At 44.6% G+C, this 27081-nt stretch overlaps 1 protein-coding gene across 3 annotated transcripts in view; it reads right to left on the reverse strand.

The window, feature by feature from the left end:
• Nucleotides 1–786: 786 nt before the first annotated feature.
• PHC1 (polyhomeotic homolog 1) overlaps nt 787–27081 on the reverse strand; it is a 1492233-nt gene continuing 1465938 nt past the window's right edge. For all 3 annotated transcript variants that reach the window (XM_044079657.1, XM_044079656.1, XM_044079655.1), the window contains one exon: nt 787–1865. In XM_044079657.1, coding sequence (XP_043935592.1) covers nt 1711–1865 — 155 coding nt within the window. In that variant the 3' untranslated portion in view covers nt 787–1710. The remainder of the gene's footprint in view (nt 1866–27081) is intronic.

Here is a 27081-nt window from a genome sequence, read left to right on the forward strand (position 1 = left end):
AACCTTCCTGAATTCCCATTGGCTATGCCCATGTACTAATCCAGTCTGACACTTTTTTTGGCCTCTTGCCTTATCAATGTCACTGCTACAAAAGTACTGCTATTACTCCTATACCTTTCTTCTCCTCTAGCTATACATTCTTACTTATATACATAGTTTGTCCAGAAAAAAAAGTTATTTTTGTGATCTGTGATTATCCTTTTACTCCTTTTTACTTCAATGTATACCTGGTACAAATGATTTAATATAGTCTTTTTGTTATTCCATCTTTGCGTGTTAATCTTTCACAGTGTAGCAATTACTTTTGTGATGGTGCCCTCCACACATTTATGCAATGGTTCAAACTGATTTTACTGTATAAGCTTTTATACTTGCTAAAGTATATAACTTGTAGTGGAGCTTTTCTTCCCGGGCCTCTACTGAAAATGGACATGTATCCAGTTAGACTAGCCCAGTCAACGAATGTAAAATAAAATAAATAAATAGACTGTATGAAAATGCATGTCAGCTTTTGTTAGCACTAGCAACTAAGTTTCTAAAGCTAAACATACTGCCTGAGGAGAGCAATTCTCATGCTCCGGTGTCTACAAAGTAGTTTGAAGAACAGATGCTCAGACTTACCACACTACAGGGCCACTGCACATACTCAGACCACGTAGTTGCAATCCAGTCAGTTATACAGAAATACAACTGTCCAGAGGATTATGCCCCCAGTACTTTACATAACAAAATAAACATCTTATAATTACATTTTACAGCATGCACTCTGGAAAAACCTCCAGTATGTTTCCTTTGAAAGTATATTTTAATTCAGACTGAAGAAAAGTACAGTAATGTAATTTCCCACCACTAAAATGTGCTGGAGCAGAAAGTGAAGTGTAAAACTTTACATTATACAGACCTTTTACATATAACATTAAATAAATTCAGTACTCAAGTTTGCCAAACCGTGATTTAACTGCCACATGAGAACAAAACATTTAGGGGAACCCCAAGGAAAACAAACTTGGTATCTATCCCAAAAACGTTATATACTGTGCATACTGACTTAAAGGATACCTATGTGATAACACATTTTGAAAGTATTTGTGGAAACAAAACCTGAAATTAAAAGCTGTCTGCTTTGTTTCAACATCTGCAATACTATAGACAGTATAGTCACCATAAGAAATCATGTAGTGGCTAACTATAATGACAATGGGTAGAGTTTTTTTTTTTTCATGTGTAGCAGAAAACAGTTGGACACTAACTCTGGTCAGCATGTCAAGTTTCTCAAGTCTTTAAAGAAATGTACTTAAAACAGATGTCAGAGCAATGCTGAAAAAGTCTGACTATAAAGACAAAACAAAATTTGTGATTCTGAACTTTAATCCTTGCATATTTTTGCTACAGCTTTGCTGGATTTTCAATCTGGGAATACAGTCCCAGTACTGACATATGGCTCAGCTAAGAATTCCTTAACTACACAGTTCTCTCAGCAGGGTAACAAGCTTTCATTACTAGTTAACTTTAGTAAAGGCAAGATGAGGTTTAAGGCCTCAGCAGGCAGCAGCCAAGGCAGAAGTCAGGAGGAGGAGGAATGCAAGATGGGATGGCGAAAGGAGTCTTATTTTTACAGCCTCTGACTGGTTTACAAAGCTATCAACAGGCTGTCCATATAAGAGGGGAAAGTAGAAAATGCTATTTGTACAACTCCTGCTGAATGCCCCTCTATGATTCCTTCAATACATTGATCTTCGCACAAATCTTCAGTGCTGGACCCAGCTTGATGTTCATGGCACTCATCAGATGCTCCTCCTTCAAAAGCAAGAGTGCCTGCCCATCTATCTCCTGCGATCGGAATTCCTCTGCAATCTCCTGACAGCCTACAAAACACAAGAGATTACTTAAATAAAAAAGATGTTCCAAACACATCTGCCTCAAAGATTCATTTTCAGCTTTACAAACGATTGCTTACTTATGGCATTACTAAATAACCAATGTCACAAACAAATCAGAAGCAGATAAACGCATCAATTCTCAAGGTCTCAAGGAAAGTTACATGATACCTACCTGCAAAACAATCTTATAGAACTCTCTGACAACAGGCAATGTATGTAAGCATGTGCTGTTGGTAGATAGAGGTCTCCTTCAGTAGCTCAGCAGTGGTAAATGTTTACAACCACAAAAAATGACAAAAGCAGTAATATTTGACAAAGATGTTGGTTTAAAGATGTGTAAAGGTGTTGTCTCTCAAAAGATGCTTGGCAGTCATTTGGGAAACTTACCTGCAAACCAGAGGAGGAACAGACTTGAGGTTAAGCTGTATTCAGACAGCCCAAGTGAGTATTAAGACTGGAAGGACAAGGGAGATGATTTTTCTGATCTATGACAGAATTGGAATTGCCTAGACATGGTGAGGCCTTGCTGTGTCTAATAATGTGGCTGCCAAAAAAGCAATTACTAGAAAATGGAAATCAAAATCTAAATCAACTGTACTGGAAGTAGTGAATATAGTAACAAAAATAAAAACTGGAAATGAGAACTTTAGAAAAGGGTAGGAGCAAACTACACAGGAAAAATGTGAATTGTGGGAACAATACATAAAGGGGAGAAATGAGATCTAAAAGCTGACAGCACTTAAATGAGCTAAGTAATGTCTGAGTGAGAAAGATTGGGATGACAAGTGATATATAATATTTGCAACTGGGAGTGTATGTCAGTATGGTTTGTGATGTAAAATGCTTGCGACTAGGATTGTGTTGGTGTGGTTTGTTTTCATTTATATAAATGTATGATTACTTATGTAGTAAGTGACGGTTTAATAAAGATGTTTCTTGTTTAAAAAAAAGGCAAGAATTGAATAATTTACGTAATACTGCTTAGCTTATATGATATATAGCTTAATAAAGACGTTTCTTGTTTAAAAAAGGCAGGAATTGAATACTTTATGTAATATTGCTTAGGTTATGTGACATAGCAATATATGTGAAGTTTAATGTTTAAGTTAATACAGTTTGATTACTTTTATATGAATGTAAACTTGCCTATGTCACAAGTGACAATGCAATAAAGGTATATGAAAAAAAGAGACTGGAAGGTAAGGAGATCATGAACGGCATGGAAGTGTTAAAAGCTTGAACTTGGAATACAATGGGCTCATTTGTTTCTTAAACATACAGCATTAGTAGCAGGGTATGGGGAAAGGGGAGGCTCTGTAAGAGTAGTGAGAAGCCATGGGGCTTAAGCAGCACTTTGAGGAAATTTCTACAAAGTGGAAGTAACAGTTAAGCAGTCAGACATACTGGAAGAGAATCTTACAACTAAGGAGGATAAAATGAAAAGGATTAACCTAGAAATTTACAGCACAGGCTCTGAGCTGCTAATTTGCTACTTCCTGTAATCCAGGGTACATAGTTTTGATTTATTCCAATGCCATTTTCCTAGTGCAGAACACTGAGCAACTCAATTAACCAGACAGTACTCCTGGGTCAGTCCTGAAAAAGGGTAATTGCCCGCAAAAGGGTGAAGAGATGGCGAATAAATCATCCTTGGCAACTCAATTTGTTGTAATGACTGTGCTGAGGTAGTCGGCATTAAAGGAGGAGTGGTGGGGGCATTTGTCCTGAGCCGGTATTTGAATTTGTTGTTCATAAGGTTTTGGAGTCAAGATCTTTGGAGCTGAAGCAGTTGTCAGTATTGAGAACTTCTTTTCCGGTACCAAAGATTCTGATGGCGATACCGTCAAATCCGACATACTTTGTGAAGCCGAGGATTTGTGCTTCTTGAGAGTCAGTTCTAAGGGAAAGGACGGAACAGACAAGCTCCTCTTTTTTGCCTTTCTTAAGGATGATGAAGACAGGGAAGAAGTATCAGTTTTACTCTTTTCAGCAGATATGGCTTCCCCAAAAGCTGAAAGGATCAAGCCCTTCAAGATTAATTTATTCTTTCTCTTGATGAAAGCTCAGTACCTAAAGCTGTGGCAAATGCTACAGTCTTCCAGAAGATGTATGGCACCTAAACAATAAACACAAAAGAGATACGAGTCAGAAAAAGGAATTTTGTGGCCACACTTCTGGCATTTTTTAAAGCCAGAGGGCCCTCGGCTTTGTCAGACATAATGATAAAGACTGACAGAGAAACTAGTGACAGGAAAGGAAATTAGAAAGAAAGAAAACAGAACCATCAACAATGATAGGTATACCGACATGTACAGAAAAAGCAGAACAGAACACTGTAAAGATCAGCACTACTTTACTTTTTTTTTTTAAATAAACAGAGAAGGAGGAGGGGACACGATAAACAAAGATAGTGCTAATACATGAAACTGTATGGGAAGGGACTATCAACAATGACGGTGAAGGTACACTAATGCACGGAAAGAAAGAAAACATAAGGGAAATATATTTTAGAAAAGGACGATATACAAATTTTAACAAGAAATGACCAGAAATGAGAGCTGAGGTGAACACGTCTAACCATAAAAGCAGGAAACGAGATCTGAGGTAACTGGGAGAGGGGGATTGTGGGTAAGGATGAAGTTTGAGAGATTTTGGCCTGGGCAAGCTGTAGTAACGGCTGAATCAGTTCGGGATATCGGAACCGAACCCTAATCGTCAAGGATAAAATGAAAATTGACATCAGATAATTGGACTTTGCTGAGAACATTTCTGGAAGTCAATCCTCTATGACCCAAGAAATCACAACGTGTATTTACAACTAGAATCACTCAGTATTAAACTCAACACCACTTTCCTAGGTGATCTAAACTATCCAACTACAGACTGGGAAACCTACACCTACACTTGCTCACAAGCACAGAGATTGCTGGAGTTTGGCAATACAAACTCCCTGGAACAGCCAGTCAAAGTATCCACATGGGGGAACAACAATAAAGCCATCTCCTTCAAAACAAAAGCTGAAATCAGAGATCCCTTACACCCAAGGTACCTTTGGAAATTTCTTTAAGACTACCTACCTACTCCTAAGTAATTAACTGGGAAGCTTCAAATCCCCAACAAACCAGGTTAACTCCACTGAATATGAGGAAAAGTAAACCACCACACTATGCCAGGATGTAAATAGCTGTACTCTGTAAGAATAAGTGGAGGGCAAACCCCAGAAACAATCCCAATGGAGGAACCATAACATCAACAAGCTTTACAATAAAAATAAAATAATTTTGACCAAAAGTAAGAAGTATAATTCCCAGAATGCTATAGTCCTCATTAGTGAAATAACTCAGGAACTTAATAAAATTCACCAATCCAAGTCTGAGGCTAAAACAGCTACACAAGCCAAAGACAATCATAAGGACTTTTTCAGTTATGCTCATAATCTCAACAGCATAATGCAGCAATGCATTGAGCTAATTGTGAACGATATTTCCTACACTGAGGCAGAAGATATAACCAACTTATTGGCTGATAAAATTCACCTTTAACTTTACCCTTCTCTCCCATCCATCTTTTCCCTCAAGTTATACTTGAAACTCTCGCACCTCCAGCATCACACATGACCAAGCCCTAAAAGCTCTATCAAAAGTTTAAAATACTGCATCAATGGGCTCTAACAATATCCCGGATGCATCTTAAATAGTATGAAGCATGACTTAGCCACCCCCTAACTACATTGTTCAACCTCAGCCTCCACAAAGGTTTGGTACCAACAAATGGAGAACTGATACAGTCATTCTCCTGCACAAGGGAAGACGTTCCACAGACCCAGGAAATTGCAGACCCATAAGTATGAGCAGCCTTATATGCAAAGCAATGGAAAGACTTACCATGGAACTAATCAATAAGAACATAGGGAAACTCCAAACACTGGACCTGCAAAGTTTGGATTTGTCGAGTTCAGATCAAGCTTACTCAACATGGTGGACTTTTTTTTTTTGAAAAGCCACCAAATCACACCACATATCATGACTTGGCCAAAGCTTTTGACACAATCCCCCATCTCAGGCATAGTACAAAAGTAAGTTAGAAATAAACACCTGCATTAACCACAGGACTGCCAACTGGCTCACAGATAGAATGCAGGAAATCAAAACAGGGATGTTACCTCCATAAAGAGACCAGTCACCAGTGGAGTCCCCCATGATTCTGTGCAGGGACCTCTCTTGTTTGGCATCTACTTCTCTGAAGTAAAAGAGGGCTCTGGCTGACTAAGTTTGCAAATGACTGCAAACTAGGAGCAGTCAATGAATCCCCAAATGATTTAGCGATCCTGCGGGAAGGTTTACTCCAAATAAATAACTGATGTCAAAATCATGGACTGAAACTAAATGCCAAAAAATGCATTATCTTACCATCTGGGAAGTAATCTACCACAAGGAACTATCACACTGACAATACGCCCCTAAGAGTTGAAACATTTATTAGGGATTTGGGAACTTATATGGACAGAGTCCTAACCTTCAACAGACATGTCCATTGTTGTAAGAAAGTCCTTCTGTATTGCACAGCTTATAAACAAAAGGATTATGTCTAGATCTAGGGATGTCACTGTCTCCCTTTACTCATTAGGCAAATCACTGAGTATAATGCCCACTTTGGCAATTATCTGTTCAGACACATGCAACACCTGGAATGCTCACAGAAATACCTTACTAAAAGGATACACGGTCTAAACAATATGTCCTTTATGGACCTACTCAAAGACCTGTCACTGTACTCAGTATCTTACAAACTGCTAGGAGGTGCCCTCTCTGTCTGGCATACAAGGCATCCTCTGACCCAATGCTAATGGATTTACTGCACATCAAGTCAAATTGATCAGAAACACTTGGTCTAGGGATCTAAACCTCTTCTGCAGCATTAACAGAACATTTTACAAGGGCAGGTTTATCTCCCAGGGAAACCACTGCTCTGAAGCAGACTCACCATCCATATAAAACAAAGCTCATCCCTGCCCATGTTCAAGTGCAACTTAGATCTACAGAAGAGAAACAGAAAAGTTACCGCAGGACTGCCTCCTGTACTACTAATGGACAGTGGTAGTTTCTAAATGCTTTATACTATGCATGGGTCTGTGATACAATCCCAGTTATTCTCACTAGAGATCATATACAATTATTGACCATGGAATGTGTAAGGACAATCTAACACCAAATGGCACGGGGCATTTCAAGTACAAAAAAGGAAACTAAGTTTAAAATGGCCTGCAAAGGCAGCTAGCCTCGTTCTGCACAGTACTTACCTATGAATCTAATCCTCCTCTCCTCAGCAATGCCCATTTGCTCACCAATCCTGGTGACAGCTGCCCAGGGAAACCATCATACGAACAAACTCAATGAAGGTTTGTGCCCTCATCAGCATCTTAGCAGTTCTTAATTATGATGTATTTATTAGGTTCCCCAAAGGAGATAGTGGGTAGCAGTAGGGGGAAAGGATGACTCGTATCACTGTAAAGACCAAAATTCCCTCCCCAATGCAGGTGCAAGCTCCCATACTATTGTGATGACAGCTACCACCAAAGTGGATTGGTGGCCAAATGCCTGACCCTGGGACCACCTCTTGCAGCACCACCCTCCAAGACATCCTCCAAGGGATTGTGACATTGCACAGTCTCATATCTTCCCCATTTCCTCCCAGGATCATCCTGCCCTGACAGCGCTATCAAATGCTAACCTGCTAACTGATCTCAGGTCACTTGGCTTCAGTAGAACATCATTTCACTTTGTCTAGGACAGTCTTGTCATGGAATGAATAATAAGAGACACAGTGAGCTAGCTACTTATTTAGAGACTGTTTGCTTAAATACAGATCTGCCTTCTTACCTTGTGCAAAGGACACAAACAACTTGTCTCTCTTCTTTGTTTCTTTTGTTCAATTATTATTTTAGCTTCCTTTGCACATCTAAGGAATGTAAGACACTTTCCTGCTTATTTTGGAGGGTACATTAAACAACAGGGAGGCTAATAGCCCAATCCAAGGACTCCAAGTCACTACTTCAGGTATAAAAGAAGGATTAGTCTGACATGTGACTGTCCTTATGGAAGTTGAGAAAAGCACTTCAGCACATTAGGACTAGTAGTTTTGAAATTCTTCTGGTAGAAGTGAAGGCCACTAAAACAAGAATTTATGTACTTACCATAATGTTCCATCTGTGTTGTCCATTTTCATTCTTCCTCAACTTATGGTTCAGATTCAATCCTTCAGATCCGACTGGGTCACTGCAAAAGCTTGTGGCAACCAGGAACTCTCAAGCTACTCCCTTACCCACAATGCACCAACCCCAATTACATCAGACCTTGTTTGACAAGAAAGCATAAAGACAGTTTAGTCACAGAGAGACGAGACTATATCTGGAGCTGTGTCAAGGAAGTGGCATACTCACAAAAACACTTGCTCTTTCACAAGTTAGTAAGGCAGGGGGTTGGTGGGAGGGAAGCTGAGGAATGGCAATGGACAACACACATGGAACATTATGGCAAGTACATAACTTCTTTACTGATGTTGTCAATTTTCATTCTATCCTCAACTTATGGGACTGAGTCCCCGGCTACCTATTTCTCAGATGACTGACTCAAGGAAAGATATTCCTGAGCACCACTGAATCAAATGATGCCCTGCCTCTGGACACCATATCCAATTTGTGATGAGTAATAAATGTATGGTGAGTAGCTCAAGTTGATGCTGCACAAATGTCGACCATAGAGGCTCTAGACTGAAAGACTGATGTAACCATGGATCTAGTGGAGTAAGCTCTTAAGAGGTTTCGACAAGGTAGCGCCCAGTTTGGTGTATACATAAGAAATACAATCTGTAAGCCACTTGGCTAGAATAATTTTGGTAACAGGTTTTCCAAGTTTCATGTGTGAAAAACAAACAACTGTTCATACTTCCTGAAATTTTCCATTCTGTGTAGGTGAAAATGTAATTGCTTGTGCACATCTAGTAAGTGTAGTGTACATTCAACTTTGTTAGAAAATTTGGGGAAGAATATGGACAAATTAATAGAAGGTTTATATTAGTCACTGATGCCACTTTAGGAAAAGAAGCATTAGTTTCTAAGGTGACTCTGTCTTTGCGAAATATCAAGTAAGGTGATTTCGAAGACAATACCTGCATCTCTGAAATTCTTCTGGAAGAAGTAATGGCTATTAGAAAATTGTTTTCCAAGAAAGGTATACGAGGTCAAATTTAGCTGCAGGTTCAAAGGGGGATTGAGTAAGTTGTTACAGTACCTGGTTGAGGTCCCATGGGGGAGTATGGTCCCTGAAGGGGGGCACGAGTAGGAGAGTACCTTGCAAAACTGTCTTACATAGTGTATGGGAGGTAACGGAAACACCATCAAATCCTACGTGAAGACTTGATATTGCTGTTAGCTGAACCTTAACCACGGAGGAACTAGCTCCTTTAAAAATCAAGGCCAAAAATTCCAGGATACTACTATTCAAAGGGACTGAAAAAGGATCAATATTAATTTGACTGGCTCAGTAAGCAAATCTTTTCCATTTACTGGAGTAAAGTTTACGTATGGACGGTTTATGTGAAGATAAAGAGTATCCAATGGACTGGAGAGGACAGCATAAGCCGTCTGGCCATTACTGGAACTGGAGAAGCCAGGCAGTCAGCCCAAGGTTTGATATGTCTGGATGAATCATCTCTGTCAGGTGAGACAGGAGCTCTGGAGTCAGATCAAGAGTCCACGGTGGGTGGAGTGAGTGAGGCCAAAGAAAGGGGAACCAAATCTGTTGAGGCCAAAAAAGTACAATGAGGATAACTTTGCTCTTCAAAATGGCATCCTTCTGCAGGAATATGGAAATCAATGAGATTGGTGAAGAGGCATAAAGCAGACTGGACAGCCAATCGTGAATTAGAGCATCCCTTGGTGACTCCCCCCTGTGGAGGGAATTAGGGCAAAGTAGCTGCTGCATTTGTTGTTAAGGAGAGAAACAAAAAGACTGTAGCAAGGCTGGCCCCACTGGCCAAAAATCATCTCTACCACACTCTTATTGAGAGACCATTCATGAGGGAGGAGAATGCACCTGCTCAGCTTGTCTACTGCCAAAATGGACTTTCCCAAAATGTCTGTTGCTATAAGAAAGCAGTTAGATAAGATCGCTCACAGCCATATCCTGACAGCTTCACAACATAGGGGATAAGTGTTTGTTCCTCCTTGTTTGTTGATATAACAAACTATTGACATGTTGTCCATTTGAAGTGCAACTGTCCCTGAGGGGAAAGCTTTTTAAATGCCTGTAACACTAAAAGCACTGCTCTCATCTCCAGGAAACTGATATGCACACTGTCCTCTACGTGAGACCAAGTGCCTTAGACTGTCTTCCCCAGCTAACACCCCCCTACCCTAACTGGGAATCGTCCAAGGTCACTATGGCTTTGAGCTAAGGAGCAATGAACGGTCAGCCTAGTAGAACTTGATCTGATTGAAACCACCACCTGAGATCTCTCTTGCAAACTTGAGTAACATATATTAGGGTTGACATAGGCTGACAAAGTACTGACCATTGCACGGCTACTATCCATTGTAAAATCCTCATATAGAACCTGGCTAATGGTATTACTAAAGTTAGCGCTGCCACTGACTGTAGAGCCCGAAGAACCAAACAAGCAGAAATTTTGGTACTGCATATTATCTTCCTAACCTGTGTTCTTAAGCTCTGAACTCTTAGAGAAGGCAATGACACTATCACTGATTCTGTGTTGAACAATGCTCCTATAAACTCCAAACTTCTGAGTAGGTTCCAAATGAGACTTTTCATAGTTTATGGTTATTCTTGGATGAGAACAAGTCTGGAGAAAGATTAGTTATGTAAAATCTTACCACAACCATAGATGTTCTTCTCTTCCATGTTGCAGTATTCTCACTGTGGGATCCTCCACCTCAGGAGACCCAAAAGTCCGGCTCCTATGCAAAAGCTTATGCCCGATTGCTGTCAGGTGCGTTGGACATCACACGCAAGGCCATAAATCCAGGGCCTCAAATGTGACGTCTGCATGCACAGACCTCAGATATGACTGCCCAGTCAGACAACAGCCTAAGGAATACAATAATTATGTCATCTAGACAGGGTAAATGTGATAAAGGGGGTTAGGTGGGGGTGAAGGAACACTGCAACACAGAAGAGAAGGACTTCTATGGTTATGGTAAGATTTTACACAACTAATCTTTGCCCTTCTATTCTCATGTTGCAGTAGTCTCACTGTGGAAGAGTGTCACAGCTCAAGATGAGAAAAAGGTGGAGGAAGAAGTTGCAGTTTCCAGGAAACCGTGGAGGACTGCCCTTGCAAAACTTGCCCTGGCTCTGGAGACATGGTCTAATTTGTAATGTTTGGTAAAGGTATGCACAGAGGATCATGTGTCTGCCTCTGGAATGCTGGCTGTATCCAGGCCTTTTGAGGAATGCTCCTGAAGAGGCCACACCTCTTGTAGAATGCGCTTTAACATTGTAAGGTAAGGTAAGTCTTTGCCATGGTAAGAGTAGCAGAAGGAAATAGTTCTTCATATCCAGGAAGATATACTTTGTTTGCACACAGCCTTTCCCAGGGCCCTGGGGTAGAAGGATAAAAAGAGCTGATTGGACCTTCTAATGGCTTTGGTCTTGTCCAGATAGAATCTTAATTGTCTGTGGACATCAAGGGAGTGGAGTTCTCTCTCTCTCTCGGTCATTTTGGGGAGAGCATTTCCAGGTGTGAGTGAATGAGATATCCCTTCTGTTGTGTGAGTAGGTCCACCTTGTAAGGCAACTTGTGGTGATTGCCCTTGGCAAGATACAGAAGAAGGGGGAACCAATGCTGCCTTGGCCAACAGAGAGTCACCAGCAAGATTTTCGGCTTGCCCTTCTGGATTTTAGAAGGACTTTGAATGGGTGGGAAGGGAGGGATGGCATAAAGGAATATTCCCTTCCATGAAATCGAGAAAGCATCCACTCTCCAGGCTAATATGGAGGGGTCCATGGAGCAGAATAGCTGCAATTGTCTGTTATGGGAGGAGGCAAATACATCTGTCTGTGGTGTGCCCCACTGGTGGACAATCTAAGAACACGTCTCTGTGCAACACCCATTCATGATGCTGAGAGAATGATTTGCTGAGGGCATCCGCCTGATGGTTGTCCTGGGTTGGGATGTAGACCACCTGCAGTGTGATGTCGAACTGAGAGGCTAGCTCCCATGAATGCGATGCAAGCCTGCAGAGTAGGTAGGACTTAGTCCCCCCATTTGTTGATGTACCACATCACAGTTGCATTGTCTTTGAATATTTGCAGGGTGCCTGTCTGCATTACAGGAAGGAAGGTCTGTAGGGCTAGAAGGAGAGCAGTCAGCTCCCTTACACTGATATGTTTTTTCTGGAGGGAGGGGCTCCCATTGAGCCTGCACCTTGCGGCTGTTCACAGTGACTCCCCACACTAGATATGAATCATCTGTGTGCAAGTATTGCACTGGTTTGGTGGGTTGAAGAGGTAGGCCTGGATTCTGGTTTACTTGTTGGATCCACCCACCTCAATTCTGTCTTCAGGCAGGGTAGGAATGGTACCTGAATGTCCAGGGGGTGTTTGTGTTGTAACCAGACATTTTTCAGGTACCACTTGAACTTCATCATATGCAGCCTGGCTACGGGTAGCATACGGAGTGTAGCTGCCATGAGGCCTAGAAGACGAAGGAACTGCCTGGCCGAAATGTGGCTGACCAAGAGTATATCATGGAAGTAGGTGACTAGGGAGTAGACTTTGTCCTGAAGAAGGAAAGCCTTCATCAAGCCTGTTCTTATCCTGCAGCCCAGAAAGGTTTTGTCTTGGGCTGGGGAGAGGGACGATTTTGTCAGGTTGAGGGGAGACCCCAATCTCTGAAGTAGGTACACAGTGAATAGTAAGTGGTTCCTGAGAATAATTTGTTCTTCTTCTGCTAGAATGAGGAGGTCGTCCACGTAGGGGTATATTTGTATGCCTTTTGTTCTGCAGTAGGCTACTGCTTGGGCTAGACACTTTGTGAAGACCCTTGGTGCAGTAGATGAACCAAAGTGCAAAGCAGTAAACTGAAAGTGTGAAGAGGGTCCAGCAAAACACAATAACTTTCTGTAGTTTAAATGAATGGGTATGTGGAGGTATGCCCCCTTCAGGTCCAAAGTGGCCATGTATGCCTTGGGTGGCAATAATGGAAGAAGGGTTTGAAAGGATAACATTCTGAATGAAGGGACCTTCAGAAAAGGGTTTAGTGAGGACAAATCCAGGAAGGGCCTCCAAGGGCCATCCTTTTTTGGTACTAGAAAGAGTCTGGAGTAGAACCCCAGCCCTTCTTGGCCTGAGGGAACCCTTTCTATCGTCCCTTGGATGATCTGGGGAATTAGATGTAGCTGTTTTTTTGGGAAGGAAGGGGATGCCTTGTGGTAGGGACTTCTCCTGCCAGGTCATAAAGTACCCTTCTTCCACTATTGCTAACACCCAGCAGTCCAAGGTGACTTTTTTCCAGATGGGTAGACAATGAGAGAGTGGGAGGAGAGATAAAATTGACTTAGGCAGTCACTCGTTGTTTCTATCTGGAAAGGGCTACCTGGGGGTAGGTTGAAGAGGGGCTGCCCTTGGGGAAGGTGCCTTTCTAGATCCATTCTTGTGCCTAGAGGAGGGGGAGGAGGATGAGGCTGGAGCCCACCTGACAAAGGTGGCCTTGGCAGGGTAGTTTCTGTAAAACCGGAGGATGGGTGAAACCAAAAAATGCTTGAGGTCCTGAAGTCCTTTGCTTTTTTTCTGGAGACTTTTAAACAGTTCAGCAGACTGTTTGCCAAATAGGAATTTGTTGTCCAGTGGCATATTTAAGATTTTGCTTTTAAAGTCCTGAGGAAGGGGCTGAAAGCTGGGCCAGGAGTACCTGCTCAGCACAGAGGCTGAAGCTGCAAACCTAGTGGGAAGCCTCAGCCACATCACAGCTGCAGTTTATAGTGTGTCTGGCAACCTGTGATGCTAACAACAGCTTAGATGCTACCTGAGATTTGTTAGGAGAGTCAGGTATGGAGGAAAGCAAGGAAGTTGCCTGAGAAACCACGTCTACGGCATATTTGACTATGTGGCTCTGATAAATGATTGCCCTGAAGGCCAGTATGGAAGATGTCTACATTTTTTTCCCCAGTCTGTCCATGACCTTGCTGTCTTTGTCTGATGGCAGAAGGGAGGAGGAAGGTATTTGTCTGGATTGTTTATCTGGGGCCACTGCAATGACTGCAGGATCTGCCATAGGTGGCTTAATGAGGTACTTGTGCTCATCAGGGATCTTGTAAAACCAGTCAGGTCTTTTGGGAGCTGGGGGCTATGATTCGGGTGGTCTTGGAGACTGATGCAAATGCATCCAGGTAAGTTGGAATCACAGGGGAAAAAGCAGAGGGGCTGTGACTCTACCTAAAGTAACTCAAAGTACCTCTTTTGAACCTCAGTCATATGTGTGGCATCCCACTTGAAAAATTCACTCATTTTGGAAATTGCTTCTCCAAAAGAAATATCTTCAGGGAGGAGTCTCCCGCCAAGGAGTCCTCATCTGGGAAGCAGTAGTCCAGTGGGGAGGCTAACTGGGATGTGTAAGTCACAGATTCATCTGATGAAGAAGAAAAGTCTTCTTCTTCCTGAATTTGGGTAGGGGGAATGGAATAAGCTGAGGTTGGCCTAGGGCTGAGAGCAGGCAAGGTAGCAGCAGTAGAGGCTGTGGGCCTAAGAGCCATGAAGGCCTAAACCAAGGACTGTGAAAATGTTTGCCAGTCTGGTTGGTCTTCAATGGGAATAGACAAATGTTTAGTTTTTTGCTTCCTCTTAAGAGGAGTAGTCTTAGTGGTAGTTCGAGGAGGGGTAGGCCTAGTATCCTGTGTCTGGCCTGCAGTGAACATTCCGTTTCCAGAAACGTGGGCGGGCGTCCAGTGAAAGTACAGTTGTGTACACTTACCATAAATGTAGATGTTTGAGTGTATTTACTGTTGCAGTCATTACATTTGTGTTATCTGCTTACAGGTTGCCTTCAGTCAGCCTGATTAACAAAATCTTGGGTCCTGCATCGGTTGCTGTTCCTTCTTCCATGATGTCAGGGGTATAAAACATGCAGCCAATGCCATTACATCAGTTTTTCTTGCCCTAGATGTCAGTTGCCCCCCTAATGGGAAGCAATTAAATACAAAAGTACAAAGATATACCTCCAACAAAAAAGCAAATACACCAAAAAGGCTTTTAAGCATAGTAAAGGAAAGTAGAGGTATAGCCAAAAGAAGTTAGGGGGCTGGAGGGAGGGTAACCAAGACTGCAGCAGTGAATACACTCAAACATCTACATTTATGATAAGTGTGCACAACTGTACTATGTTCTTCATGTTTCACTGTTGCAGTCCTTACATTTGGGTAGATACCCAAAGCTATGGTGGGGAGGAGGAATTTAGATAGCATTAGGGCCAGCTATAAGGCCCTGCAAGACTGCAGTGGCAAAGCCAGCTCTGGATTTAGAGAAAATTGGCAAATGATAATGCTTGGTGAAAGTATGTTCAGAACACCAGGTAGCAGTTTCTAGGATGTCCCAGGTAGGGACGCCTCTGAGAAAGGCTGTAGAGGTAGAAGCAGCCCTGGTGGAGTGAGGTCTGATCCCCTGAGGGATAAGTTTTCCATGGTGCTTATAGCAGAAATGAATGCAATGCCTTATCCATTTAGAAATGGTTTGCTTTGAAATAGCCTTCCCCTTTGCCCCGGCAGCAAATGCAACCAGCAGTTGTTCAGATTTCCTTTGAGGTTTAGTCCTGTCCAAGTAGAATCTAAGTTGTCTGTGCACATTTAAGGAATGCAGTATCTGTTCCCCTTTATTCTGTGGATTGGGAAAGAAGGTTGGCAAATGAATGGACTGATTAAGAGCCACAATGGATACCACCTTGGGCATGAAGATTCTAAGAAAGAAATTTTAAGTCTGCAGTAGCAGCTGGCTCGAAAGGAGGTAGAGTGAGTTTCTCCAAGACAAAGTTAAGGTCCCAAGCTGGGGTTGGAGCTCTCCTGGGTGGTCTCAATTTTTTTGTCCCTCTGAGGAACTGCTTGAGCAGTGGATGAGAGAAGAGGGGAGGTTCTGTGTTATAATGAGCTGAAATGGCTGAGGCATGGATTTTAATGGAGGAAAAAGACAGGCCCTTGTGAAGCATCTCAGTTAAGTATTGTAAAATCTGAAGTAAATTAGGCGCTGTTGTGCTCATCCCTTGAGATTGGTTCCAGGCACAGAATCTTTTCCATTTTTCAGCATAAGATTTTCTAGTACTAGACCTCCTTGCCTCTAAAATGATATCCATCACAGGTCTGCTGAGGGATGGTAAAGGAGAAATTAAGTAATTAGAAAGGCTGCAAGGTTCAGTGTAAGAAGCTGAGAGTGCAGAATCTGGTTCTCCTGCTGAGACAGCAGGGAAGGAGTCTGAGGCAGGTGCCATGGAGATAACCATGACACACTGCGCAGGAGGGGGTACCAGTGTTGGTGCGGCCAGTCTGGAGCAATCAAAATCATCCTTGGATTGTCCTATTTGATTTTTAGTAGTACTTTGGAGAGCAGAGGCAGAGGGGGGGGTAGGCATAGACTGATAGGTTTTTCCAGCTGAAGGACAGAGCATCCACTTTCCAGGCTTGTTTGTAGGGAGTCCTTGTGCAAAATTTGTCCAATTGGTAGTTCTGGGGAGAGGCAAACAGGTCTATATTTGGGCTCCCCCATTTGCTTGTCAACATGTTTAAAAAAAGAAGTTATGTACTCATCATAACGTTCCATCAGAGTAGTTATACTTCATTTTTCTGTAACCTGTGGGTATACGGATCCGTATCGGATCCGAGCCAGCAACTTTTTTTCTAAGGCTCCGAGCTCTTCCCCTTACCCATAATGCCCTACCATCTCCTATCTTCCCTCAGATCGAGTTTGTTGCAACTAAAAACATAAGCAACTCAACTCAGTAAACCAAATCTGAAAAAACAGGACAAGGTCCGGGGGATGGAGGGAGGGAGGGAGGGAATGTTGCAGAAAAATGAAGTATAACTACTCAGATGGAACATTATGGTGAGTACATAACTTCATTATCTGAAGTAGTTAACTTCATTTTATCTGCAACCTGTGGGACAGAGTCCCCAGCTACTCCGATCCTGAGAGGCCCTTATGGAAGGATATTCCTGAACAGCGCAGAACCAAAGGATGCTCTACCCCTCTAAATCAGATCTAATTTGTAATGGGAAATGAAGGTATGTGAATTGGCCCAGTTCGCTGCTACACAAATATCATCCAAAGGCACCCTAGAACAAAAAGCAGCAGAAGTCGCCATGGACCTGGTAGAATGAGCCTTAACAATACCAGGTGGAGATAAACCTTTTGCTTTGTAGGCATGTGAAATACAAAGAGTGATCCATCTGGCCAAAGAAACTTTAGAAATGGCTTTTCCCATCAATACTTTGGAAAAGGAAACAAACAATTGATCAGTCTTGCAGAAAGACTTTGTTCTATGAAGATAAAAACAAAGCTGTCTATAAACATCTAACAAATGGAGTTTGTATTCACCTTTATTTTGGAAGTTAGGAAAGAAAACGGGCAGATTAATGGACTGGTTTATGTTTGCTTCAGATGCCACTTTAGGTAAGAAGGAAGGGTTAGTACAGAGGGAGACCCTATCCTTATAAAAGACCAAATACGGAGGCACGGCAGACACAGCTTGAAGCTCGGAAACCCTCCTAGCAGATGTAATGGCGACTAGGAAAGCGGTCTTCCAGGACAAAAATTTAAAGTCCACCGAAGCTGCAGGTACGAAAGGAGGAGACACCAAAGCCTGTAAAACAAAAGTAAGGACCCAAGAGGCACTGAATCCTTGACAGGTGGACGTAACAGAAAAGTACCTTTAAGAAAAGCTTACACAGCCTAGAGGAGGCTAAGGCCATGTTGTCTTCACCAACGTGAAAACTGGAAATGGCTGCCAATTGTACTTTCACTGTGGAGGAACTAGCTCCTTGCTGAAAGATACCAGACAAGAAATCCAACACCGCTGGAACAGGGGCTGTAAAGGGATCTATTTTTCTCTGTGCGGCCCAAATGGAAAAGCGCTTCCATTTACTGCAATAAAGTTTCCCAGTGGAGTCTTTAAGAGAAGCCACCAGAATGGATTTTACCGGGGATGAAAGACTGGGAGTCCTGGCAATTAACGGAACTGCAGCAACCATGCTGTCAGCTTGAGGCTGCCAAGATTGGGCGGACTTGCCCCCGACGGATGGGAGATTAGATCCGGGCAAGGATCCAGAACCCACAGGGGAGCTAAGAGATGAGACCAAAGGAATGGGAACCAAACCTGACGAGGGCAGAATGGGACAATGAGGATCACTTTGCACCGTAGTCGGTAAGCTTTCTGAAGAAACTTCAGAATGAATGGCAATGGTAGATAAGTATACAGAAGCCCAGGGGACAAAGCATGGACTAGAGCATCTCTGGGGACTTCCCCTGGTGAGGGAATCAGAGCAAAGAACTCTCTGCACTTCACGTTGGAAGGAGATGCGAAGAGATCACAGCAAGGCTGACCCCATGCAAGGAAGATCTCCTCCGCTACTGACTGTTTCAGAGACCCCTCGTACGGCATCAGAATAGCCCGACTCAATCTGTCCGCTAAAATGTTGGAGCACCCCGGGATGTGCGTTGCTATCAGAAACTGACCGGTGGAAATCGCCCATTCCCACACTCTCATGGCCTCACGACATAGGGGGTAGGATCTGGTTACCCCCTGCTTCTTGATATACCAGACAACCGACATGTTGTCTGACTGAACTGCAATCAATCGGAGAGGGAAGACTGTGTGAAAGGCTTCCAACGCTAAAAGCACTGCCCTCATCTCTAGAACACCGATGCGCGACTTGGTCTCTGACTGGGACCACGTGCCTTGGACTGCCCCCCCCCCCCCCCCCCGAGTTGGGAGGCGTCCGTGGTCACTGTGGCTTGGACTGGAGAGGACGCGAAGGGGCATCCTTTTGATATCTCCAGTGAACTTAACCACCAAAGAAGAGACGTCATGCAGACGTGACTGATCTTGATTGGAAATTCCATGGGCAGGTCTAGCCAAGACCATTGAACAGCCAGAGTCTATTGAAGAACCCGCATGTGAAAGCGTGCACAAGAGAAAATCGATATGGCAGCAGCCATGGAGCCCAGAGCCCGGAGAACCTCGCTCGCCTTTGGAGACTTGGAGTTTGCTATCTGAGCTATGTGGCACCTGAGGTGTAGGATCCTGTCTGGAGTTAAGAATACCTTCATCTGCAAAGTGTCTACACATGCCCCAATGAAGTCTAGAACTTGTACTGGTTGCAACTGGGATTTGTGAACACTGACTGTAATTTCCAGTAGATCTGCCAACCGAATGAAATAATCTCTGGCCAGACACAAGTGATGCTTGTTGGGTGCAGCGAAGAGCCAGTCGTCCAGGTATGGAAACACCTGAATACCCTGAAGCCTCAGGTGAGCCGCTACAACTGCCATTACCTTGGTGAACACCCTGGGGGCTGTGGTGAGACCAAAGGGTAGGGTTCTGAACTGAAAATGACTGGCTCCCTGCCGGAAGCGCAGAAACCTCCTGGAGCTTCTGTGTATTCTGATGTGGTAGTAGGCATCCTGGAGGTTTAACGAGCACATCCAGTCGCACTCTTGGAGATAAGGTAGAATGGACTGTAGGGTGACCATCTGGAATTTCTGTTTGGCTATCAACAGGTTTAATGTTGACAGGTCTAGAATGGGCCTGAGGTCCCCCGTCTTTTTTGGCACCAAAAAGAACCTTGAGTAGACGCCTGATCTGGACTGATCGGGGGGAACCTGTTCGATGGCTTGTTTGAGAAGCAGCTGTGAAACCTCTAGAGCTGCGGCCTCCCAGTGAGTGGGTGGAACATCCGGGAGGTGTTTAGTAATATTTGGAGGGGCAACAAATGGAACAGAGTATCCTCTGGATATTATCTGTAAAACCCAGCGATGTCGTAATGAATCCCATGCCACTGGGTGTAAGGACAATTGTCCCCCGACTGCCTCCAGAGTAGGACAGTCGGGCAACCCATGAGGGCTGCTGACCGGGTCCATCAGAAAAAGGTTCCCTAGACCCGAAATTCCTGGGACCCCCTCTGCCTCTGGGTCGGCGTCGATCCCGTCCCCCCTCTGCCTCTGGGGGAATAGTTGTCCTGAGAATCCCGGGAAAACTGAGATTTTCGGAACCACATCTTCTGCCCTCTTTGATTCCTAGAGAAGGATCGCTGAGGGTTAGAAAAGCGGACTCCGACTGCAGACAAAGTCTTCCCGTCCTTTTCGTTCTGGACAAGTGTGTCACGTACTGTCTTCCCAAAAAGGGAAGAACCTTCATAGGGAGCGCTGATAAACGATGCCTTGAAAGGGTCCACAAACTGACTGACACAACCTGAGCCAGACATGACGCCTCATGGCTATGCCTGTCCCAGCCGCCCTAGCTGCTCCTTCTGTGGCATGGGAAAGGAGTTGCATCGACATGTTTGAGACTGACTTCAGAGTAGACATTTTCGCCAAGAACAACTGTCTGTCCTGTGTCGATAAGGACTCTGGGGGTGACACAGCGAATTCCGAAGCAAGATCTCGCTGAAGCCGAATCACGTGCCAAATAATTCAGAGCATGGATAGAAAAGATCGCTGGAGAACAGACGTGCTTCCCAAACCTATCCACCGACCTGGACTCCTTGTCTGGAAGGTGGACTGAGGAACTCTCCTGTGCTAGCTCCTTCTTTGTGGCCACTGCAACCAACATAGCATCAACTGGGGCTCCTTTCGACCAAGGTTGCCTGTCGGAAGGGGGAGATAAAACCTTGCAAGGGCATTTGGGGATGGGCTCTACGGTGTCAGGCTCCTTCCATGCCCTCGTGGTGATGAGGTCCACCAAAGGGTCCACCAGGGAAGTAGATGGGCCCATGCCAAAGGCCTCCAGGAACATTGAATCATCACCTCCAGAAACACTGAATCACCACCAGAAAGTTTTGGGGCTGACCAACCTCCCCCTCTGGCAGAGAGGATCTCCATAATCTCTCCGAAGGAGACATTTTCGGGAGGTGGCCTGGGGGAACTTTCTCCTTCATCTAAGTCAGTGTCCATAGTGAGGGACTCGGGGGAGTCCAAGTGCCTCCTTTTACACTTGCCCTTATGGTAACCCTCTTCAGTGGGACTTTCAGAAGGGGATTCGTGAACCCCAGGGGTTTCCTCAGGGAAATTAACCTGGGGATCCTCTGCCACGGGTTGTCCCCGAGACAGGATGAAGGGAGTAGTCGCCAAATCCAGAGGGGTCTGGGTGGTACCCAAGGGGATGGGCTGGGGTCTCAATCCCTGGGAGAGAACCCTCTCCACCACTTCGAAGGCCGAGGGAGAAGCCCTCCCTGGATCCGAAGTGGGGACTGGAGCCGAAGCCAGGGTAGCCTGAGGTCCGAGGGAATGGATCAGATCCGAAAAGGTCAGAGCCGAAGAATCCACCCCCCCCCCCCGGTTCCGACTCCCTGTCCGCGGCTCTGAAAGTCAGTCGGATCCGATGAACTCAAGGTAACAGCCGGAGCTGAGGTTAGAGGAACCGACGGCACCGAGCTACCAGCTCCGAAAAACCTTGGATCCGAGAGCCCCGAAGCACGGATCAGGGAAGGAGAGATGGGGCGGAAAAGAGGCATGGAGGTTCTCCCCTCCAAAGGGAGAGGGGCCTGGCAAGACTCCCATCTGAATTTGGGTCTGAATGAATCTCAGCATCATCCTGTCCATGTCCATGTCCGATAGGCTCCGAGTCGACCTCGAAGAGGCCACCGACTCGGATCTGGCTGGTCTGCACAATGGGAAGGAAGGCCTCGGGTCCGAATGTTTCAACTGCTCCGGTGAAAAACGAGGAGACCGGAGCCATGGAGAAACAGGCCTCATGGTCTTAGAAGGAAGAATGAGAAAGAGCTCCCTGTCTGGAGATCTCTTACGATGTCTGTCCTTCCTCTTCTCCCTATCCTCTCTGCGCCTTTATCTTCTTCTTTTTCTTTCTCTTTTTCAGCCACGCTGACTGAAGATTTGTCTTTAGAAGACCCATCACCAGAAGAAGAGGGAGGTTCAGTCCCTGTCTGGGTGGGAGGTGGAACACTAGAGACAGAGGCAGATTCCAGCATGGCAACAGGGAGAAGGCCTTTGGCTACTAGCTTAGCTTTGCGATCCCTAAGGGCCCTCGGATTAAAACCAGAATGGATAGCACACTGAGTGGACAAATGTGCCACTCCCAAGCAAATTACACACAGAGTGTGACCATCAGCCGAGGAGACCTTATGTCCACACTCTGTACATTTTTTGAAGACAGGCTTCAGCTGATCAGCCATAGTCCTGCACCCAAAAGTACAAACACTACCAACCAGAAAAACCACACACAACCCAGGTAGGGGAAGGACAGGCTTAACTACTACTCTCTACAAAACTTTTTTTTTTTTTTTTTTAACACCGAGTGAGACACTAAACAAGGGGAGGAAGGGAAAAAATTCACTCAAACACACACTAGATACCAGAAAAATACCACTTACTATCCCTGAGCTCAGAGCAAAGGAGACCACGATGCACACTACTGGCGCGGCAAATGAGATCTGGGGGAAGATAGGAGATGGTAGGGCATTATGGGTAAAGGGAGGAGCTTGAAGCAGATGTCAGAAAAAAAGTTGCCGGCTCGGATCCGATACGGTTCCATACACCCACAGGTTGCAGATAAAATGAAGTTAACTACCTCAGATTCCTTGGTTCCAGTTTCCACTCGTGTGGGTCCATGAGGTTTCTGCTTATTCTGTCTGCCAGTGTATTTAATTTTCCTGGCAGGAATTGAGCTTGTAGGTGCACTTGGTAGCTCAAGGCTGTGTTCCACAATGCCACTGCTAGTCTGCAGAGGGGGCAAGAATGTGTACCCCCCTGCTTGTTTATGTACCACATAACAGTGGTGTTGTCCATCCTTACCATTAGTTGTCCTGGAAGAGTGTGGTCCTTGAAGGCTGTCAGAGCATTCTGTACAGCTAACATTTCTTTTTGACTGATATGCAGGTGCATTTGACTTTGGTTCCATTTGCCCCGAATGCACTTTCCTGCCAGGTGAGCCCCCCATGCATAGTCTGATGCATCTGTTGTCAGGGTTTGGGCGGCAGGGAGTGGTGTGAATGGTAGTCCCCCTTGTTTTGGTGGCAGGCCTCTGCCCACCAAAGGAATTCTAGGTGTAGGCAAGTTATGATAGGAATCCTTGTTTCTAGGTCTTGAGAATGTTGACACCATAGGCTTTTTAGATACCACTGTAGTTTCCTCATATGCAGTCTTGCATATGGAATTAGTAGAATGCAGGAGGCCATGAACCCCAAGGCTTGCAGCATTTGTCTTGCAGATGGCAGGGTTTTTGTGGCCATTTGTTTCAAGTAGGTTGTCAAATGAATTTGTTTCTCTGGCGTGAGGTAAGCCATCTGGGAAGTTGTATTCAAGCTTGCTCCCAGGAATATAATTTTTTGACAGGGTACCAGATGTAATTTCTTTTCGTTTATGGTGTACCCCAGACAAGTTAGAATCCTTTGTACAAAGGCCAGATGATTCAAAAGTATATCCTGGCTTTCTACCTGAATTAGACAATCGTCCAGGTATGGGTATGTTTGAATATTTATTTGCCTGCAAAATGCAATAGCTAGGCACTTTGTGAATACCCTGGGCGCAGTAGATAAGCCAAAGGGCAGTGCAGAGAACTGATAGTGCGTGTAGCCTGCTTTGAAGCGTGTAGCCTGCTTTGAAGCGTAGGTATCTTCTGCAAGATTCCCTGATTGGGATGTTCAGGTATGCTTCTTTTAAATTTAGTGTTGCCAACCAGGCATCTTTGCCTAGCATAGGAAGTAATTGAAATCAGCATCTTGAATTTTGGAATCTCCAAAAAGGTGTTTAGAGTAGACAGGTCCAGGATAGGATGACACGAATTGTCTTTTCTGGGTACCAGGAAAAGTCTCGAGTAGAACCCTTGCCCCTTTTCCTCTTCTGGTACCAGCTGAATAGCCCCCATGCTTAAGAGAGAAAGTACTTGTTTTTGGGCCTCTGCCCACTGATTTGGGGGTAGGTCTGGCCACCCGCTTGGTGTTGGCAATGTGTGGAAGTGAAATCTGTATCCCTGGGACACTATTTAAAACCCATTTGTCCGGGGTAATGAGTTCCCAATTTTTTGCATGAAGAGCAATCTCCCCCCCCAAAGGGACAGTCAGTTGATAAGTGCTTGGAAATTTTAAAAGGAAGTAATTGAGACAGTTTACCATAGAGGGGAGTTTTATTATTCCCAGATCTGGAAGTGGAGACCCCCCACTGCTTAGTTCTGTGTGTCCCCTGGGACTGAAACCTGGGTTTTTTTGATGCATCTGGGTTTGGCTTGAGAAGACCTGGAAGGGGCTGGAAAGGACCACTTCTTAGAGGGCCAGTGCCTACTAAATCTAGGAGGCTGAACTTGTAAAAAATCTTTTAACAGTTTGCATAGATTTAGCTTAATCTTCCATCTTTTTAATAATTTCCTTCTGCCTTATTGCCAAACAGGTGGTCCTGATTTAAAGGAGCATCCAACAATTTAACATGATCAGGCAAAGATTGCTCCTTAAGCCAAGCATGTCTTCTGAGCACAGACCCAGTAACAGCAGCCCTGCAAGAGGCCTCTAATGAATCAAAACCACATTGCAAAGTATGTTTTCCAACTTGTTCAGCAGAATGCATTAAATCCTGTAATTCTTTATTTTCCACACAGTCAGGAATCAACATCATTTTCTGTTTAAGCAGTCCAATAACATGTTGCTGATACTTTAACATATGAAACTGGGAGCAGGAGGCAGGGAATCAGGGGCCAAACTAGATTCTGAAAAAGCATCATCAACAATGTCTAATACAGGAGGAATAGCTAAAGGCCTATGCTGAGATAGGAGAAGGAAATCCCTAAGCCTCTTTTTTGAATCAGAAAAATCCTGGCTTTCCCAGTGGAAATGCTCCCTTAGAGTATGTAAGGTTTCCCCAAAAGAAAAATCCTCAGGAGGAGAAGCAGAGGGAATGGAGTCCTCTGCATCAGAATCTTCATAAGTAGATGAGGGCAAATCCATATCATCAGAAGAATCAGAAAAAAACAGAATCCTGATCAGAAGATTCATAATCAACTTCAGTCCTAGGCCTCTTAGATGGGGGGGGGGGGGTTTGGCTAGCCCTGATTAGAGTTATTAGATCTTCAGCCATTCTTATTTGTTTTTTAGGCATAGAGGCCTGAGCATGTGGCCTGGGCATCAGTTGTTTAGGCATGGATCGAGATTTAGGCCTAAGTAAAGAAGGAGGAGTTGGTTTAATATGCAAGTCCGTAGGCCTGAATACACCCTCATAAGGCGGTGCCTGCACAGCGGCTCCGGACCTATCCAAGGTAGAGACATCCACGGGTTCCATAGTTGAAGCATCTCGCGGCATACCGGTCTTCGAATGGGTCTCAGTAGAGGCCTGCGAATCAGAAGTAGCAGGTATCAGGGGCTGCGAAAGCGCCTCACTGAGTACTGGCGAACTGGCGACTGGCTTAGGAGAAGCGTCGGCAGCAGTTTTGGACCTTGGCGGCTTGTCTCTGTCTTTATATTTGTGTTTTTTCAGAATCCCGGTAGTCGGATGGCTATCCGATGACATTTCTGGATAATTAAACTGAGAACCGAAATATTTAGAGGCGAAAATATACTGACGACAGATAGTGTGCTGATTAAATAAAGCACAAAACTGACAGCAAGGTACAGTGTGGTCAGGGCCTAGGCAAGGAATACAGTACGAATGAAAATCTTTATGAGGTATTTGCTTTCCACAAGTAATGCAATTATTAACTTTTACTGACATCAGTAAGGAGCAAGAAAAAGTTTCCCCAATGGGGTACTTAGCTTTAGTTAAAGTCTTCAGTTCTGAAACTTGAAAACAAAAATTTCACGAGTCGGCCGACCGGCACTTGCGAACTGCTTCTGCTTGGGGCATTGCATGGCAAGAAAGACTGATGTAATGGCGTCGGCTGCATGTTTTATACCCGACGACCTGACGTCCTGGAAGAAGGGACAGCAACCGACGCAGGACCCAAGACTTTGTTAATCAGGCCAACTGAGGGCTACCTGCAAGCAGATAACCCAAATGTAATGACTGCAACAGTGAAACACGAAGAACATGCCTGGTTCCCTCTTGACATCAGCTGAAGCCAACATTGGAGCGACCTCCAAGGACACACCGACTGGGGATTCTAAGGTGGCTTTCAAAAGGTACCTGTCAAAATCGCTGGTTCTTCTGGACACACCTCAGCCCCTAGATCAGTAGTAGGTGGGACGTCCGATGTCAGAGGGGCAGAAGCAGTTGGCCTTACAACCTTGGTCTTCTTTTTAGGTAGCTCCACCACGATGGCTGATACGGGTTCCATGGCTAAATGCTTTAGTCGTTGGTTTTCGAGGTAAGGTTTTACGGCTGCCAGATGACTGCAAAGAGGGGAAGCTAACTGGGATGTGCAAGTCAAAGACTCACCTGATGAGGAAGAAGACGAGTCTTTCTCCTGAATTAGGAGGGGGGAATGGAGTAAGCTGAGGCTGGCCTAGGGCTGAGAGCAGGCAAGGTAGCAGTAGTAGAGGCTGTGGACCTAAGAGCCATAAAGGTCTGAACCAAGAACTGTGATAATGTTTGCCAGTTGTGGGAGCAGACAAATGTTTAGCTTTTTTGCTTCCTCTTAAGAGGAGCAAGTCTTAGTGGTGGTTTGAGGAGGGGGTTAGGCCTAGTATCCAGCATCTGGCCTGCGGTATAAGATTCTGTTTCCAGAAGTGTGGGCGGGTGTCTGGTGAAGCCTGGTTCCTTCCTCGACATCAGCCAAAGCCAATGTCGGAGCAACCGCCGAGGACGTGCCGATGGGGGATTCTAAGGAGGCTTTCCACAAAGGTACCTACCGAAAATGCAAGTTCTTCCGAACGCCCCTCAGCCCCTAGATCAGTAGTTGGCGGGACGTCTGATGTCAGAGAGGTAGGCCTTACAACCTTCACCTTCTTTTTAGGTGGCTCCACCGCAATGGCCGACTCGGGTTCCATGCCCAGGGCTAAATGGTTTAGTCGTTGGGTTTTCGAAGTAAAGTTTTAGGGATGTCAGATGAC

Source organism: Protopterus annectens, chromosome 8.part0 (assembly GCF_019279795.1).
Source record: "Protopterus annectens isolate FY-2018-M chromosome 8.part0, PAN1.0, whole genome shotgun sequence".
Lineage (NCBI taxonomy): Eukaryota > Metazoa > Chordata > Ceratodontiformes > Protopteridae > Protopterus > Protopterus annectens.